General features: G+C 40.5%; 1 protein-coding gene across 1 annotated transcript in view; it reads left to right on the forward strand.

Moving 5' to 3' along the window:
• Positions 1-926: 926 nt before the first annotated feature.
• AOPEP (aminopeptidase O (putative)) overlaps positions 927-18,143 on the forward strand; it is a 344,774-nt gene continuing 327,557 nt past the window's right edge. The window contains exons 1-2 of the mRNA XM_068973712.1: positions 927-1,702; positions 14,379-14,545. Of these exons, the coding sequence (XP_068829813.1) occupies positions 927-1,702; positions 14,379-14,545 (943 nt within the window). The remainder of the gene's footprint in view (positions 1,703-14,378; positions 14,546-18,143) is intronic.

An 18,143-nucleotide genomic window follows, 5' to 3' on the forward strand; every position in this document is an offset into this window, starting at 1 on the left:
TTTTATTACAACATCTGTTTCTACATTTTAATTTCTCTCCTTCCTTTTATAGGTATTTGCATGCTTTTTTTTTTCCAATGAGAAGACCTTTTTGTTTGCCACAAGAAGGCTATTATCCAGAATGTTAATGGGTTTTCAGCTATTAAGATGTAATGATATACCTTGAGTATTTAACTATAAATTTGAAAAATCTCTGTGAACAATCTCAAAGGAATACTTCGAATGCACTCCTGGTAAATTGGCTCATTTTCCTGTAATTTACTGGAAGTGCTGATATGAGAATAGTCCTAATGTGAAAAGTACATTAATCCCTGGAGTTACATTGTATGTATTAAATTATTATTCTCAAAGAATAAAACGTATGAGGCCATTTAGCCTTCATTCACATCTGTTACTTAGAATCACAGTAAAAAAACAATCACTTTTCTTCTGACGCACAAAATTAAAAATACATTTAGTACATGTAATATCTTTTAAAACAAGAGGTACAGTGATGCTCAGTTATATTTTTGCCCAACAATCGTTCTTTTCCAAGACAAGGACTTCTACAATAGTTAGGAACATGATTCTTCTGGTTTTGTGGAGGCCTCTTTTATTCCACTGATAACTGAAATATTTTTAGAAATCCATAATGTAGTTTGATGTCAGTCAAAAAGATTAGTCTGCCTTGTAGCCATGAGCTTCTACTACACTGTGGAAGTATTCAAGGAGGTAGTCAACTTCCAGAAGCAGCAGTTGCAGGAGCAAAGGACCTTACTTGGGATTTTGTCTAATTGTGTTTTTCTTCTTTACCAGGGACTGAAAGCTGTGGAAGCCCAATTTGTGACATCAGGTGTTTTTTGGAAAGCAGCCATTTATGACTCGAAGACTGGGACTGATAGGAAGCCCCTTCTGAGATTTTCCCGAAGTTCTGGAACAGTACTACCATGGACGTAAAGCTGGATCCCTCTCGAGATGACCTGCCTCTCATGGCCAACACCAGCCACATACTTGTGAAACACTATATACTGGATTTAGATGTGGATTTTGAAAGTCAAATCATTGAAGGCACCATAGTGCTTTTCTTCGAGTCTGGAAACAGATTGAAGAAACGGAGTAGTTCCACTGAGGTAGCCTGCCTATCAGAGTCAAACGAAGCCTGCAAATTTAGGATGCCTGAACCCTGCCAGATTCCTGTGACAAATACAAAGACCTTCTCATCTAAAATAGGATATAATGATTTTGTAATCTGTGGTAAAGGTGAAAAAGATACTTCTGGTAAAGATGGTAACCATGACAACCAGGAACAGGCTTCTGGGATTTCTAGCTCAAAGTACTGCTGTGACACAGGGAATCATGGGAGTGAGGAGTTTTTGCTAGTGTTGGACTGCTGTGATTTATCTGTGTTAAAGGTTGAGGAGGTGGATGTTGCTGCTGTGCCAGGTATTGAAAAATTTACAAGGTCTCCCAAGCTCAGGAATCAGATTGTGCATGAACTCGTGGCTCTGCCTGCAGATCGTTGGAGGGAGCAGTTAGACTATTATGCTCTCTGCAGCCAGGCTCCTGGCTGTGGGGAACTCCTATTTGACACTGACACTTGGAGCTTACAGATCAGGAAGACAGGGGCTCAGACAGCTACTGACTTTCCTCATGCCATAAGGATACGATACAGAACCAAACCCCAGGGGCGATCAGTTACATGGACCTCAGACCAGAGTGGCAGGTAGGTTATCTGGGTACTCCGCAGTTCCCTGGTCTTTAATCTTACACACTGGGAGATGAACCTTTGAAAAGATGCTCCTCTTTATTCTGTGGTATTACCCATCTAACCTTAAATCCTTCAACCCTCAGGGAAACAGGTAAACTCCCAGGCATGCTGAACTCTTAATAGGATTACTTCCCTGAAGATGAAAAAGATTACTTTATTAAGCCCCTGTATTTCTGAGTTAGGAGACTGAAAGCCAGATTTAATGGTTAAATCTCAAGCCTAGCTCTCTGTTGAGATCTCTGCTAGCAACTTCCAGTACTGTAGATGGAAACGATATGTGTTTTTGAGCAAATACTTTCCCAAGTTCTTTCATATTCCCCCAAGGGAATAAATAGCTGCTGTGTTGGGTTGGTGTGAATCCTGGCAAAGTGCTTCCAAATAAAGCCAGCTCTGCTTTGTGATTTTCTTACTGTATCCATCTCTTGGCAGCTATGCCTCCATGGACTTTGTCAGTTATTATATAATGTGAACCCTCAAAGCACTGGGAAGATCTGTTTCTGAGGACTGTGACAGTCAGTCCTGCTGAGTTGACACTTGTTTCTTTGGCTGTGATTCTGGGTATTTGACACCAAGGGTACTCCTGATTTTTTGTGTGGAGAGGAAGAATTGATGAAACATCAGTGTTCGGGGGAGTATATAGGCATTTCTTCTCTTCCTCCAGCAGTTTAGGGTTTTTAGAATTTGAGAATTTTCAAGTCAAACTTTATTGATTCCTCATTATTTTACCTATTTATTTGTGCTAAGGTACTGTGAATCAATACAGTAATTATTGCAGGGATTAGTTGAAAGAACGTTCCTCTCTGTGAGCTTGTCTTTATAGCAGAGGACTCCCTTAATGAAGGCAGTAGTCTAGATAAATTGCTTACATCTCTCCCCTAACTCACCCCCCTCAAAAAAACCTTTCAGATTATATATTTTAAAGCATCACCTTGAGTTTGAGCTCTCATTATCCTGCTCCTTGCCTCCAGTCTTACCTCCTGCTCTGGTCTCCCTCCCTGCTCAAAATGAGTTCACTTCCTGTCTTATTTCTGCTAGAGTCTGAGGCAACCTTTGGGATAGTGCAGGGTAGTGCAAACTTACATCAGTAGAAAAGCATAGTGATTTGTTTATAGAATAACTTACTGAATATTCTTGGAAGTCTGTGAAGGAAAGAAATAGATGTTCTTATTATATCTTTAAATTTTTTGGAAATTATTAAAGATGAGCTTTTAATAAGATTTAACAATATACTGTCTCTGAATATTTAACTAGGAAATTCTAGTTTTCATACTGCCAGATATTTCATTTTTGAATTAGAGTAACAGGGAAGAAGAAACTATTAACAGTATTTGGAAGAAATACTCATTCATGGTCTCAAACATAACTTTCTTCTCAGTGTTTGCTACAGAGACTAGTGAATTACATTACATATGAAGTGTTGAGTAGGAATGAGTTGTTGATAAATGCTGGTTTCCTTAAAGAAACTCTCAAAAGGTCCTTGGGCACATTTTGCTCCTGAAAGGTTGACTTGAATTTACTCTTGATGCCTCCTTTTCTGAATATTCAATAAATACATGATCCAGCAAAAGTTTAAACTGTATCCTTGGAAGTCTGTAATTATATGTTAGTAAATAAATTACATTTATGGAGTCTTACAGAGATAATAAATTTGTTTTTTAAACCTTAAAAGATTTTTCCTCCCTTCTTTTTTCTTTTTTTGGGGGAATTTTATTACAGTCACAATGAATCTTCCATGAACGGTCACTAAATTCTCCCACATGTTTAAGAATAAATCTAGGTATATACTCGTAACTGTTTGGATACTGTAAGGACTTAAAATGCCCAAGGATTCCAGGTTGCTAGACAGAAATAATTTCTTGTTAGTAATCACCAGGGTTTCAAATTAAAGTAGTGGTTAAATTTTTACCATTGAATAGCAGGATACTATCAACATGCCTACTATAAATTTTTAGTCTGGATGAGAAACTTTTTATTCCCATTTTACAAGTAGGAATATTCCATAAAGTTACTGAAAGATCCTAGAAAAATCCATGTCTTAATTGTGTAAAGGAGTTGTGTTTCTTACTTTTGATTTTTACCATGTCCCTTATTGTAAGCAAAGATTTCAATACATTTTAAAAAAATGAGTTATATTAGCTTTCAAAAATTTTCCATTTTTAAGCAGATACTAGACAGAAATTTAAGAAAAACTCTAACCTTGTACCTGTCCTTTCAAGTTCCAGCAGTGGCTTTTCCCCTTCCCACTCTCATTCCACACCTTGTTGAGAACTTTCAATGGCTTAGTCATTTTGGACTCTATGACCCCATGGACTGCAGCATGCCAGGCTTCCCTGTCCTTCACTATCTCCTGGAGTTTGTTCAAACTCATGTCCATTGAATTGGTAATGCCATCTAACCACTTTATCCTCTATTGTGCCCTTTTCCTCCTGCCTTCAATCTTTCGGAGTATCAGAGTCTTTTCCAAGGAGGCAGCTCCTCACATCAGGTGGCCAAAGTATTGGAGCTTCAGCATCAGTTCTTCCATGCATATTCAGGGTTGATTTCCTTTAGGATTGACTGGTTTGTTGACAATAAAATTTGTTATTTTGTTTGATAATATGTAAATAAATAATCACTTAGGAGGTCAGAGGATCCCAGGAGGAAATTATAAAATGTGACGGAACAATCTAGCTATATTAAAAATGTATGAAACAATCTCATTGAAGAGAGTAGAGGGGAAAATGTGCTGACCTAAGTAACTTTAGAAATGAGTTGAATCTGTAAGTCTGAAAGCAAAAGGAACTGTACATAATTACTGCACTATAGTTGATAGAGTTGTTTCCCATGGGAATACAGGTTAACAATTCTGGTACCACTCTACATGTATACTGGAATTGAGTAATTTAGTAAATGGATGCAGATGATGGGAGCCAGGTTTCTCACTGTTGAAGTGGGAGATTACAGATGAGCAAGGGGAAGAGGATAGAATGATCCGTGTGGAAATGGATTAGAATGGGAGACATCACTATGAACTCACATTTAGCATAATACAGATACAGATGGTTGCATATAGAAATAATTATAGATATGAGGTGTTTGCAAGTGTTAGCATACACACATGTATTTCCTTGTTTCTCAGCTGAGTGGGTTTAGAAGCAGTGAGTACTCCCTAGTGCCCAGATCTTGGTTTCTAATATCATGCTCCAGTGAAGGAACCAGAGTTCTTGGAGAAATGGCTGGGGCTAGAGCAGGAAACATACAAGATGAAGCTGTAGCATCTGTTGTGCCAGAAAATAAGGAAATGCTGTAACAACAGCAATAAGAACCTGGAATTGCATGAGTGTATTAAAGTCCAAGGACTCATCTGAAAGAACTCCTAGTGACCAAAACTGAGCAACAAAGTAAAATAGTTTTAGATGATAACCCAAAGTTTAAAATAAATATTCATGAGTCCATACTAATATAAAAAAGTGATTAACTTAAATGAGCAAATGGGGAGAATGGCCAAATCCATGGTACAGAAGTCCAAGTTATATAGAAACTCTGCCCTCAAGAAGGTAGAGCATAATTCCTCCCTCCTTAAGTGAGGACTATTCATAATGACTTCCTTCCAGTATGGAAAGGAGGAGAAAGTAAATTTTCATTAGTGAAACCTGACAAACATGACCTCAGCAAGGAGATCAAAGCTGACATCAACCCTGATGAGTCACGTTGATAGTATGTGACAAAAATACCATCTTTGATCTTCCTCCTCAAAACCCATAGCCCCTATCTAACCAAGAGAAAATATCAGATAAATCAGACTTTTAACAAAATACCTGACCAGTACTCCTCAAAACTCTCAAAGCCAACATAAATAAAGTCTTCAGAAACTGTCACAATCAATAGAAGCCTAAAGAGACATGATAATTAAAATTAATGTAGTATTCTAGAATAGAAAAGGTGTATAAAGGATTTTTTTTCAGAGAGAACTAAGGAAATCTGAGTAAAATCTGAACTTTAGTTAATAATAATTTGTCAACTGTGACAAATATACTAATGTAAGTTGTAGGGAAAACTGAGTATGGAATGTATGGGAAGCCTATGTTTTATCTTCGTACTTTTAAAAACAAATCTAGGGACTTCCTGATGCTCCAGTAGTTTAGAGTCTGCCTTCCAATGCAGGGGATGCTCAGGGAACTAAGGTCCCTGCTCAGGGAACTAAGATCCCACATGCCATGGGACAACTAAGCCAGCACACCCCCAACAAAACATCTCAGAAGCTGCAACTAAGATCTGAAGCAGCCAAAAATAAATAAATATTTAAAAATAAATCTAAAACTGATTTAAAAACGTCATCAAAAATAAATTTGAAATTTGAAAAAATAATCCTCTTTCCACCCTGAAATTCCCCTTTCCTAAGAGCTGTCACCCCATTTTTTATCAAGTAACAATGTTTTCTAGATGGGAACTGAAAATATATTTGCCGCTGTAAAAGAGTATTTCTTTTCAATCATTGTCAATAACTTACTCTCCCTCATTGTTATTCTAATTCTAAGATGAAATAGCTGGAAATATAAAAACCACATTTTCCTACTTTCTTTCAACCATTGTGGAGTTCTGGCTTCTCTTGAATCTACTTGCTTTTTCTTGCCTCTATCATTCAGATACTAGATTTTAAATGACCTTTAAAAATGACTGCTAAAACAGACATATACATAACAATATGATACATGCTTCTTGGAAAAAGTACTTACTTTTGTGTAGTGTATGAGTATGTGTGCCCTTTAAAAATATTTAGATGTGAACTGGAGCCATTATTCTTGCTAAGCTAGATAAGAAGACAATATCTTTTTGATTCTAGAGCCTCAGCATACTTTAGAAAAAAAAATCTTAAAAAATGGAAACCTTTATTCAAAGTTTATGTGTTTCCTGCATTTTTTTTCATTTCAGTGAATAAAATGTTATTTAAAATCAAAGCATTCTTTCTGGTAACTCATTCCTTTTCCCCTTTGGATCACTGTGATAGTTGTGGAACCAGCCAAGTGGTCTAGGAGGTCTTGCTTAAGCTGATGACATCACTGAATGAGTTGAATGGAGGGGAAATCCAGTTAAGTATAGAAAATTTATTTTAGAAGCAACAATTATTTGGTCATTGTTAAAAATATCTGACTAGGAAAATTCACTTTCACTTTTCACTTTCATGCATTGGAGAAGGAAATGGCAACCCACTCCAGTGTTCTTGCCTGGAGAATCCCAGGGACGGGGGAGCCTGGTGGGCTGCCGTCTGTGGGGTCGCACAGAGTCAGACACAACTGAACCGACTTAGCAGCAGCAGCAGGAAAATACATTATAACTTAAAGTGATATTAAAATTAAAAATTTTCTAAATCACTATGATGTTGCTTTGTTTTAGATAAAGCCAGAATGATGTTGGCAAAATACTAAGGAGAGAATGATTTTTTTTAATTATATTTATTGTTCAGGTATTGGACCAAAGAAGATGTAGACCTTTGGAATATTTTTAGTTTAACATCAAAATCAGATGTTAACACATGCCCCTCTCACACACACATACAATAAAGTAGTTTCATTTTTTTGTATCTCACTATAAAGTTTTAAAATTAAAAGAATGAACAGAAGATATTTTAGAAGCAATTTCAGGTCTAAAATTAACATTTCTGTAATTAATACCTTTTTTCCTCCCCTATTTGCTTCAAGAAACCAATATAAAAGGCATGAAAACTGAAGGGGAAATACACATTAATTCAATATTATCATTGTATAACTACAACAACAACCAAAAAACAACAACAAGACATGAATAACCAAACATCAACAGAAAATAACAAATAAAAATGATCTATAACCAAAAGTGTGGAGAATTGAAAAGAATCTAGAAGGTGAGAGCCAAGAGACCTCAGTACTCAAAAGGTGGGCTGCCAACTAGCTGTGTGACTTCAGAGAACTCATTTTACATCTCTGGAGCTTAATTTCCTCATGTGTAAAATGAGAAAATTCCATGAGAGGATCTCCAAATGTTTTCCATACATAAAATCCTATACTCATAAGGGGCTTCCAGATGAGAAGCACTGTCTTTGCCTTTACAAACAGCTTGCTCGTTTTGCACCCAAAACATCTCTGTTGAAGAAGAGGTGAGTTACTGACTCAAAGCCACTTTTAGTCCAGTCCATTTTGACTATACCAGAATCTATGCAAGTCAAAGCAGTATTCTCGCTGGACTTGTCATATATGTTCATTATGATTGTGGAGTCCTGGTTTTGGTGATCACACCGTGAAGAAGAATGATAATAGAGAAGGGATGTGTGTGTGTGTGTGTGAGAGAGAGAGAGAGAGAGTGTGTGTGTGTGTGTGTGTAGAGATGAGAGAGAGGTGAGGGGGCAGTTCTGGTTGACACTTCATGTTTTAGTAGTCTGGCTCTTGGTTTTTATGTCACAGAAAGCAAGAGGCTTGCTTACCTACAACAGAAACTGTAACTTAGGTTTAGCAAGAACATGGAGGCATGAAAAAAGGTCAGGTACAGGAAGGAGAACAGAAGAGAAGGAATCAGAGGAGTCCTGAAGACTTTGTAACTGGGAAGTTACAAAGAATCCGAAATATTCTGAAATATGAAATATTTGAAAATCTGAAATATGACAGAATCTGAACCACCAACCTGTCATATCTGTGGCCTCCTGGCCTCCAGTGATCAGATCAGTGCCTCAGTGCGGAAAAACATCATATCAAGCCACACCCACAGTGATAGCGGGCTCATCACCTCCTACTGTCTGTTGAAGCCACCCTCTCCCCAATTGTTCATCTGTGATAACCAAGTCTCTGAAAATGGGTGATTTTTATGGAAAGCAGTATTTTTAAACTAAAAATAACCCCCTTTCACTCCAACTGCAAAAAGAAAAAATGAAGAAAATATATGGGTTGAGCCTATTCCCTACAAGTTGTAAAGATGGCTTCCCCTCAAAAAAGATAAGCAAATATATTTCGTTGACATCAGAGTCTATTTCCATTTGGGCTGCTGTAACAAAATACTGCAGAGAGAATGGTTTATAAACAACAGAACTTAATTTATCACAGTTCTGCAGGCTAAAAGTCTGAGATTAGGGTGCCAGCGTGGTCAGGTCCTGGTGAAGGCCCTCTTTTGTGTTGCAGACTGACAACTTCTGGCTGTGGCCTTACCTGGTAGAAGGGGCCAGGAAGCTCTGTCTAGCCTCTTTTATAAAGACATCAATCTCATTCATGAGGGCTCCACCCTCATGACCTGAGCACCTCCCAACGACCCCACCTCCTAATACCAACACTTTGGACATTAAGATTTCAACATATGAATTTGGACAGACACATTCAGACCAGCAGCATAGTGTATCTCATCTTCATTTGACTGCTCTGAGAATACACAAACATGTAACTGAAATAATTGTTATTCTGACAGGTTCTTAGTTTAGTTCTTTAATGGCAACAAGCCATGGCCTGGCTGTCACCCTCTATCTTACCCTGTTTTCTTTCTCATTTTCAGTTGCTTTCTCCCATTCCCGCAACTCCTGTGCAGTTAATCTGAGCTCCCCAAGGGGCCTTCCATGTGGATGGGTATCCCAGGGCATGTGGGATGAGCCCTGGTAGGAGAGTTTTCCTTTTCACGTTGGAAGGAATTGTTCAGTTGGGAAATAATGATGTTTATAAACATCAGAGAATTGCAGGCCTGTGCCTAAACATCTATCCCATAAGCATTTTAGCAACATGGCCAAGGTGCAAGGCTGTGCGTGTTGAATAAACACAGCTGCATATATTTCAGTGATCACACATCCAGATAACTGCAGAGCATGTTTATAAATGCACATAGATTTTCATCCCCTCCTGGGACACAATGGGTAGGGAAGAGGGAGGGTGGGGAATGTGTGTGTGTGACAAGTCATCACAGAGTATGATTTCCAGACTCCATGAAGACCTCCTGTCCACCCATTCTCTACTTCCTGTCAGATGCCCAAAATTCCACCGCTAGACTTTTATGCGGGGGTTAAAGCTTTCATCCCTCTTAAAATGTAGTTACTTGACTTTAGATTGCTTTGGACATCTGCACCTTGATGTGCGACATGCATAGGCATATCAGCTTGTGAACGCTCAAAAAGCCATCTGTTATAAAGTCACTGGCACTTGGCATGGATGTGTTGGGGAGGGAAGAGTGAGCTGAGAAAAAGAAAAGACCAAGAAGGAAGTAGACTGGGAGCGTGGAGAGAATGTACATTTTCAAGAAATCTTGCCTAGGATTGTTTTCCTGTTTATTTTTTAAATTTATTTCTGTTTCTTTTTGCCACACTAGGTCTTCGTGGCTGCATGCCAGTTTTCTCTAGTTGGGGTGTGTGGGCTTTTCGTTGTAGTGACTTGGGTCACACCGGCCACCCCGATACAGTGTGGGAGGGGCCTCCACAGGGGTGTGAATACCTGGGGCAGGAGTCACTGGGGTCCACCTTGAGAGCTGGCTGCCTCAGGGAGGCCCTCCCTTTCTTCTCCTTCTGCAGTGAATTGCAGAGTCTTTCTGATCCGTCCTCTGCACTGTTTTCTCACATGTGCACGTGTGCACGCTAAGCCGCTTCAGTCATGTCCGACTCTTTGTGACTGTAGCCCTCAAGCTCCTCTGTCCGTGGGATTCTTCAGGCAAGAATACTGGAGTGAGTTGCCATGCCCTCCTCCATGGGATCTTCCCAACCTAGGGATCGAACCTGCGTCTCTTATGTCTCCTGCATTGGCAGGCATATTCTTTACCACTGGCGCCACCTGGGAAGCCCCTTCACATGTGACCTCATCTCAAATCTGATAGTTTCTTCTGGAAAGTGGTATGGAGGCTGTGGAGGAAGGCTTAGGGACCGCATACCTAAGGGCACAGGTGGAATTCATAACAATATGCCAGCAGAGCCTCCAGCCCAAACTTACAGGGAGAAGAAAAGCACACATCCTGGCAAGCCAGTCTTTTGGGGAGAATTTGCTCCGCGTGCAGACAAGGGAAGAGCTGTAGCACCAGAGTCACCCAGGGAAGTGAGGCGCTGAGTGGAAGAGCAAGAGAGCACAGCTGAAGCACAGATCCTTTCCCGAAGTACCCTAAGACTTAAAACCACAATATGGGGTCAGTTCCCCCTTCCTCTCCCCAGAGAAAGTCTTAGGCGATTTCTAGACAAGGGTCTCCCACTTCCCTGTGAGCATCACAAATAGCTTATCTCCACAAGTCTGCTTAGATTGGAAGTGGATTCCAAGAGCTCATGAGCTGACAGACATCGTGGGGTCCGTTCTGCTTTAGTAAGAAAGGAAGCCTTGATTCTCAGTGTCCGTCACTGTCAGAGGGAGAGTTATGCCTGCCATTCGGCCAGGGGCAACATACTGTTTCCACTGACGATGCTTTTCTGCTTGGGATCCTTCTCTATGATGGACTTTTTTGGGGAAAAAAACAGGTGGAACTTTCAGAACTAGGCATGACTTGATCCCACCTACCTGAGCTATTTGAGCTGCTACAGCATCCCCCACCAGGCACCCACAGCCAGCAGCCCCAGCTAGGAGGAGGTAGTTTTAGGGGGACTTCATCATTAGGTCCTCAACTGCCTGAAGTTAACTCAGGCTCAGTCAATTAACCAGGGATCCAAGAGCAGCAGGGTGGGAGCTCAGTACTCCATGAAATCAATGGGAGACCCTGGGCCTTCCATGAAAATTTGCCTTTGTTCTTGGATCTGTGATTCTGGGACACAACCATGGGTTTTTGGTCCAGAACAGACAACTGAAGTCACATACCTGCCCCCTATCCCCATTTTGCATGTGACTCAGAGAGGTCAGGGATTTTTCCATAGCCATTTAATGAGCTGCTAACCCAGCCAGCAAAGAGTCGGACACGACTGAGTGACTGAAATGAACTGAACTGAACTGAACCCAGCCAGGACTAGTCTTCTGAAAGTCTAGTCTTCTTTCTCTGCCTCATATCGAATCTGTGAGTAATCATGGCTTAAAGCTCAACATTCAGAAAATGAAGATCATGGCATCTGATCCCATCACTTCATGGGATATAGATGGGGAAACAGTGGAAACAGTGTCAGACTTTATTTTGGGGGGCTCCAAAATCACTGCAGATGGTGACTGCAGCCATGAAATTAAAAGACACTTACTCCTTGGAAGAAAAGTTATGACCAACCTAGATAGCATATTCAAAAGCAGAGACATTACTTTTCCAACAAGGTCCGTCTAGTCAAGGCTATGGTTTTTCCAGTGGTCATGTATGGATGTGAGAGTTGGACTGTGAAGAAGGCTGAGCGCCGAAGAATTGATGCTTTTGAACTGTGGTGTTGGAGAAGACTCTTGAGAGTCCCTTGGACTGCAAGGAGATCCAACCAGTCCATTCTGAAGGAGATCAGCCCTGGGATTTCTTTGGAGGGAATGATGCTGACGCTGAAACTCCAGTACTTTGGCCACCTGATGCTAAAAGTTGACTCCTTGGAAAAGACTCTGATGCTGGGAGGGATTGGGGGCAGGAGGAGAAGGGGACGACAGAGAATGAGATGGCTGGATGGCATCACTGACTCGATGGATGTGAGTCTGAGTGATGGATGTGAGTTGGTGATGGACAGGGAGGCCTGGTGTGCTGCAATTCATGGGGTCGCAAAGAGTCAGACATGACTGAGTGACTGAACTGAACTGAATCATGGCATATACACTTCTAGAAGGTAGACTACCTGTTTGCTCTAAGGTCCATTTTCTGCTCTTATTATCTTCTCCTGATGACAAGGAACCTCATTCCCTAGGCTCCCTTGTTTTCTGACTTCCTGTCAGGTTTGGCCAATGCAGGGCATTGATGGAACACTTGAGAGCAGGAGTTAGCAAGCAATAAACAATGTCCTGGGCTTCTCTGGTGGCTTAGATGGTAAAGAATCTGCCTGCAAAGCAGGAGACCTAGGTTTGATCCCTGGGTCGGGAATCTATCCACTTTAGTATTCTTGCCTGGACACTGAAAGATTAACACACACACACACACACACACACACACACACACACACACACACAATTTCCTCTCCTCTTTCTGCTTATTTTGGTGTCTCTAGCAATGACTGGGAGAAGGCAATGGCAACCCAATCCCATGGATGGAGGAGCCTGGAAGGCTACAGTCCGTGGGGTCGCTAAGAGTTGGACACAACTGAGTGTCTTCACTTTCACTTTTCACTTTCATGCATTGGAGAAGGAAATGGCAACCCACTCCAGTGTCCTTGCCCAGAGAATCCCAGGGACGGGGGAGCCTGTTGGGCTGCCGTCTATGGGGTCGCACAGAGTCGGACATGACTGAAGCGACTTAGCAGCAGAAGCAGCAATGCCTGAGTCTCCCTTGTCCCTGCACCCATAGGACATTCTCCGCTGTGAATCTGGCTTCTGTCAAATGACTCCTATTGCTGTGAGCCCAGAGCACTCAGTAACAGCAGCTCCTCCAACCCATGGAGTCACAGCTCCTTACCACTGTGGCTAATCTCTGGGTTGCATCACTGTCTGCTGTTTGGCTTCTCGGTACTTCTATTACTTCTGGGACCAATCCCCTAAATTAAATTACCTCTGTTTATTAAGACCTACACTGGTTTGTGTTTTCCTTTCTGGACCCTGACTGATGGAGTGGGGTCATCATCCTGTGTGTTCTTGCTCACTGTAAGAATACAATAAATCTTCAGTCATAATAGTGTTAATTATTCTAAAAAGGAAAACCAGTTTATGCAAGAGAGGTAGCCCTCCACTTTTTTCATTTACTCCATAAATCAAGCTGATTAAAACTATATCATATTTGCCATAACTCTTGAAAAACAAAAAGTGGAAACATTTTGCTAAGACATCTTGCCAAGGGTCAGTCCATGCCTTCTAATCAGTGATGTTAAAAAAATAGATTTCTTTGATCTCAGAGATTTTTTTCCATTTCTCTTTGTGACTTATCACGGAAGGGATTATTCTTGGTGTGTGTAGGTTTATATTTTTTAATTGTAGCAGAATGGGCCCCAATGTCATGCGATTGGTTTCTTATACTGGCTTTGGTAACAACTCTGCCCTTGGCCTTCCCGTCACAAGCCTGGTTGTTGTGACCTACAGTCCTGTTTATATGCCAACCCCTGTTCTTGGCCTCCGCACAAGGATTCCCACAAGGGTTCCATTTGAGATGGTGGTTTCCAAGATTGGGGGTATCTGCCCGCCAGCACTGCATTTGAGACCACCAGCTTGTTTTTCCAAGTATTAATATCTCAGTATCACTAAACATATTTTCTTTTCCAGAATATTTTCCAAAAGTTTTGTAAGAATGTCTCTAAAACTTTTTTGTTTTGAAGGCCTAAGGGCTTAAGGGGAAGGGCAAGGTAATGTAAATTTTAACTTGGCAGACTAGTATTTAAAACTTTATCCAAAAAATATTTTTCCGCTTAGAAAAAAAAAAAAAAAACCTCTTTACATATTTAAGTAATTCATTTGGGAGAAATAACCACTCAGCTATTCACATAGTCCTTGGCAGATGTCAGTTCAAGATGCTTTGAAACCAATCAACTACAAGTCTCAGATATTTTCTCTTTGAAAGCTCAACTTAACATTTGCTACCATGGTGGTAAGGAAAGTCACAACTCATTTTAAAGATTCTCCGCCTTTGTTTCTTTGTCTTTCTTCTGCAGGCCATGTGTTTATACTGTGGGATCTCCCATAAACAACAGGGCCCTTTTTCCATGCCAGGAGCCACCTGTTGCCATGTCAACATGGCAGGCTACAGTTCGAGCAGCTGCATCCTTGGTTGTTTTAATGAGCGGGGAGAATTCTGCGAAGCCAACACAGCTTCGGGAAGGTACTGTACATGTGTTCCGTGCTTCTTTATGTATTGCACACATGTTGGACCCAGGAACCCAATACACAGGGTTTTTCTCAGCTTTAAAAGAGCTCCTTTATTAGCTGGGTTGGACTGAACATGATATAAAACATCCTGCCAGAGAAAACACCAGGGGCTGGAGAAGGGCACTTGGGAGCCTGTGCATGGCACGTGGGGCTCTTCATGCCAGAGTTATCAGTTCTTAGATTATTAAAGGCAGTTCCCTTCCCTGGTGGCTCAGACAGTAAAGCATCTGCCTACAGTGTGGGAGACCTGGGTTCAATCCCTGGGTCGGGAAGATCTCCTGGAGAAGGAAATGGTAACGCACTCCAGTATTCTTGCCTGGAAAATCCCATGGACGGAGGAAGCTGGTTAGGCTATACAGCCCATGGGGTCACAAAGAGTCAGACATGACTGGGATGCTGAGGAGGATCGTTCACCTGATGGTTTGTGGACCATAAGTGGGTGGTCTTGGTCGAAGACTTTCTGGACGTGCGAGTGTGTCGTGGAAACACCATTACGGTTGAGTTGTCTGTGTTCTGGTCATGGAGCCTGTGCAGGGTTATTCATAATGCTGAGCAGTAGTTCTCCTGCTGGCTCCCCACTGGAGTTGTCCTGATATTGCTCTGCTCTTACTCTATTGGGCCATGAAGTTTTGAGTCGAAGGTGTGTAAGAAAGATGGAAGGCAGGTACTAATGCACCATCACGGTTTCCTCTGTGAATTTCCTACTTGCTGTAGTAGTTGACACTTTCAGTTGAGATCTGGAGCTTGTTGATGCCAGGTGAAGTTTTTGTGATTGTAATATTTCTTCATCTAAATATGGTGTCTTCTTCCACCATTTATTATAGAAACTTTAAAATTTACAAAAATAAAAGTAATAATGTGAAAGAGGAGAGTGAAAGAGTTGTCTTAAGGCTCAACATTCAAAAAACAAAGATCATGGCATCCGGTCCCATCACTTCATGGCAAATAGATGGGGAAACAGTGGAAACAGTGGCTGACTTTATTTTTGGGCTCCAAAATCACTGTAGATGGTGATTGAAGCCATGAAATTAAGAGACGCTTACTCCTTGGAAGGAAAGTTATGACCAACCTAGATAGCATATTGAAAAGCAGAGACATTACTTTGCTAACAAAGGTCCATCTAGTCAAGGCTATGGTTTTTCCGGTAGTCATGTATGGATGTGAGAGTTGGACTGTGAAGAAACCTGAGCGCCAAAGAATTGTTGCTTTTGAACTGTGGTGTTGGAGAAGACTCCTGAGAGTCCCTTGGACTGCAAGGAGATCCAACCAGTCCATTCTAAAGGAGATCAGTCCTGAGTGTTCATTGGAAGGACTGATGCTGAAGCTAAAACTCCAATACTTTGGCCACCTGATGCAAAGAGTTGACTCATTGGAAAAGACCCTGATGCTGGGAAGGATTGGGGGCAGGAGGAGAAGAGGACAACAGAGGATGAGATGGCTGGATGGCATCACTGACTCAATGGACGTGGGTTTGGGTGAACTCCGGGAGTTGGTGATGGACAGGGAGGCCTGGCGTGCTGCAATTCATGGGGTCGCAAAGAGTTGGACACGACTGAGGGGCTGAACTGAACTAAACTGAACTGAAAAGTAATAAAATTAATTTTAAAGAAAATGATCACTAACATTTTGTAGCATTTCCCTCTGGTATTTAAAATCTATGTGTATATTATATATTGTCATTTAAAAATTGCCAGCAGATCATATAGCAGTTTTCACTTACAGTGTATCTTGTATGTCTTTCCAGACATTAAGTATTTTTGAAATTAATGATTTTAATGTCTGCGCAATATTTTATGAGTATATCAGATTTTATTACATTTCCATATTACAGACAATTGTATTGTTTCCAAGCTTTTTTTCTTATTATAAATAAAGTCACATTAAATTTCTGAGGAGATAGTTTGTATAAACTTAGAATTATCGAGTCAAAAGTTTTGAACCTGTTGAAGGCTGTTGGTACTCATCTCAAGTTGTTTTTCAGAAAGGTTGTGACACTTTACATATCCATCAGTAGTTATGAAGACCCCCTCATCCTTGGAGTTTCACCCATCTGATAGGCAAGAGGTTTCTTTTTAATTTGGATTACTTTGATTATCAATGGGCTTTCATATGTCCTTAGCCGTTTCCATTTCCTATCTGTTAATTTCCTATCTGTTAATTTCCTTTGCCCATTTGTTAGATGTTAGTGAGGTTTCCAAAAGTTTGTTTGATTTGATCTTTAAAAAATAAAATTACTGGGGCTTCCTGATTAGTGACCACATGGAGACTTGAGGAGAATGGTACCCCTGGATAGGGCATGGAAGTTCCACTCTCTTTCTCACATACCTTGCCCTGTGCAGTTTTCCACCTGGCTGTTCCTGAGTTGACTGTCCACTGGTCATCAAACCCAGCACACAAATGCACAGGTCTGTTTTTCTTCAGGTCTTCATTTCATTATGGAGGCTCTCATGTTACATAAAACTTCTGTTACGTAAATCTGTAATCTGTTCTCCCATTCAAAAAAAAAAATGAAATAGAGAAATAATCTCTTGTATTTGTGTATTTTTCTCAATTTTTGGATGCTTTTTAATTTTATAGACTATTTCTGACCTATATGATATTTTAATTCTCACATAGTCAGATATGTCAAGGTTTCTCTTGGCAAGGCTTTCTTGGCTCTAAGATTCACCTGTTTTATTCTAATATTTTTATCTAACTTTAATTTATTTTTTAGTAACTTCATTCTAGAATCTGTTTGTAGTTTAATCTGGTCACTGTTGTGAAATAAGGACTGCTGTTTAGTCACTAACTTATGTCTGACTCTTTGTGATCCCAGGGACTGTAGCCCTTTCTGTCCTTTATTATGCCCACCTTTGCATGAAATGTTCCCTTGGTATCTCTAATTTTCCTGAAGAGATCTCTAGTCTTTCCCATTCTATTGTTTTCCTCTATTTCTTTGCATTGATCACTAAGAAAGGCTTATCTCTCCTTGTTATTCTTTGGAACTCTGCATTCAAATGGATATGGCTTTCCTTTTCTCCTTTGTCTTTCACTTCTCTTCTTTTCACAGCTATTTGTAAGGCTTCCTCAGTCAACCATTTTGCCTTTTTGCATTTCTTTCTCTTGGGGATGGTCTTGATCACTGCCTCCTGTACAATGTCATGAACCTCCCTCTACAGTTCTTCAGGCACTTTTTCTATCAGATCTAATTCCTTGAATCTATTTGTCACTTCCCACTGTATAATCCTAAGGGATTTGATTTAGGTCATATCTGAATGGTCTTAACAGATAACAATTTTCAACAAAATGTGGAGAATTCTTAAAGAGATGAGAATAACAGACCACCTGATCTGCTTCTTGAGAAATCTGTATGAAGGTCAGGAAGCAACAGTTAGAACTGGACAAGGAACAACAGACTGGTTGCAAATAGGGAAAGGAGTATGTCAAGGCTGTATATTGTTACCCTGCTTATTGAACTTATATGTAGAGTACATCATGAGAAACACTGGACTGGGTGAAGCACAAGCTAGAATCAAGATTGCAGGGAGAAATATCAATAACCTCAGATATGC

The sequence above is a fragment of the Capricornis sumatraensis genome, chromosome 6 (assembly GCF_032405125.1).
Source record: "Capricornis sumatraensis isolate serow.1 chromosome 6, serow.2, whole genome shotgun sequence".
Taxonomy (NCBI): domain Eukaryota; kingdom Metazoa; phylum Chordata; class Mammalia; order Artiodactyla; family Bovidae; genus Capricornis; species Capricornis sumatraensis.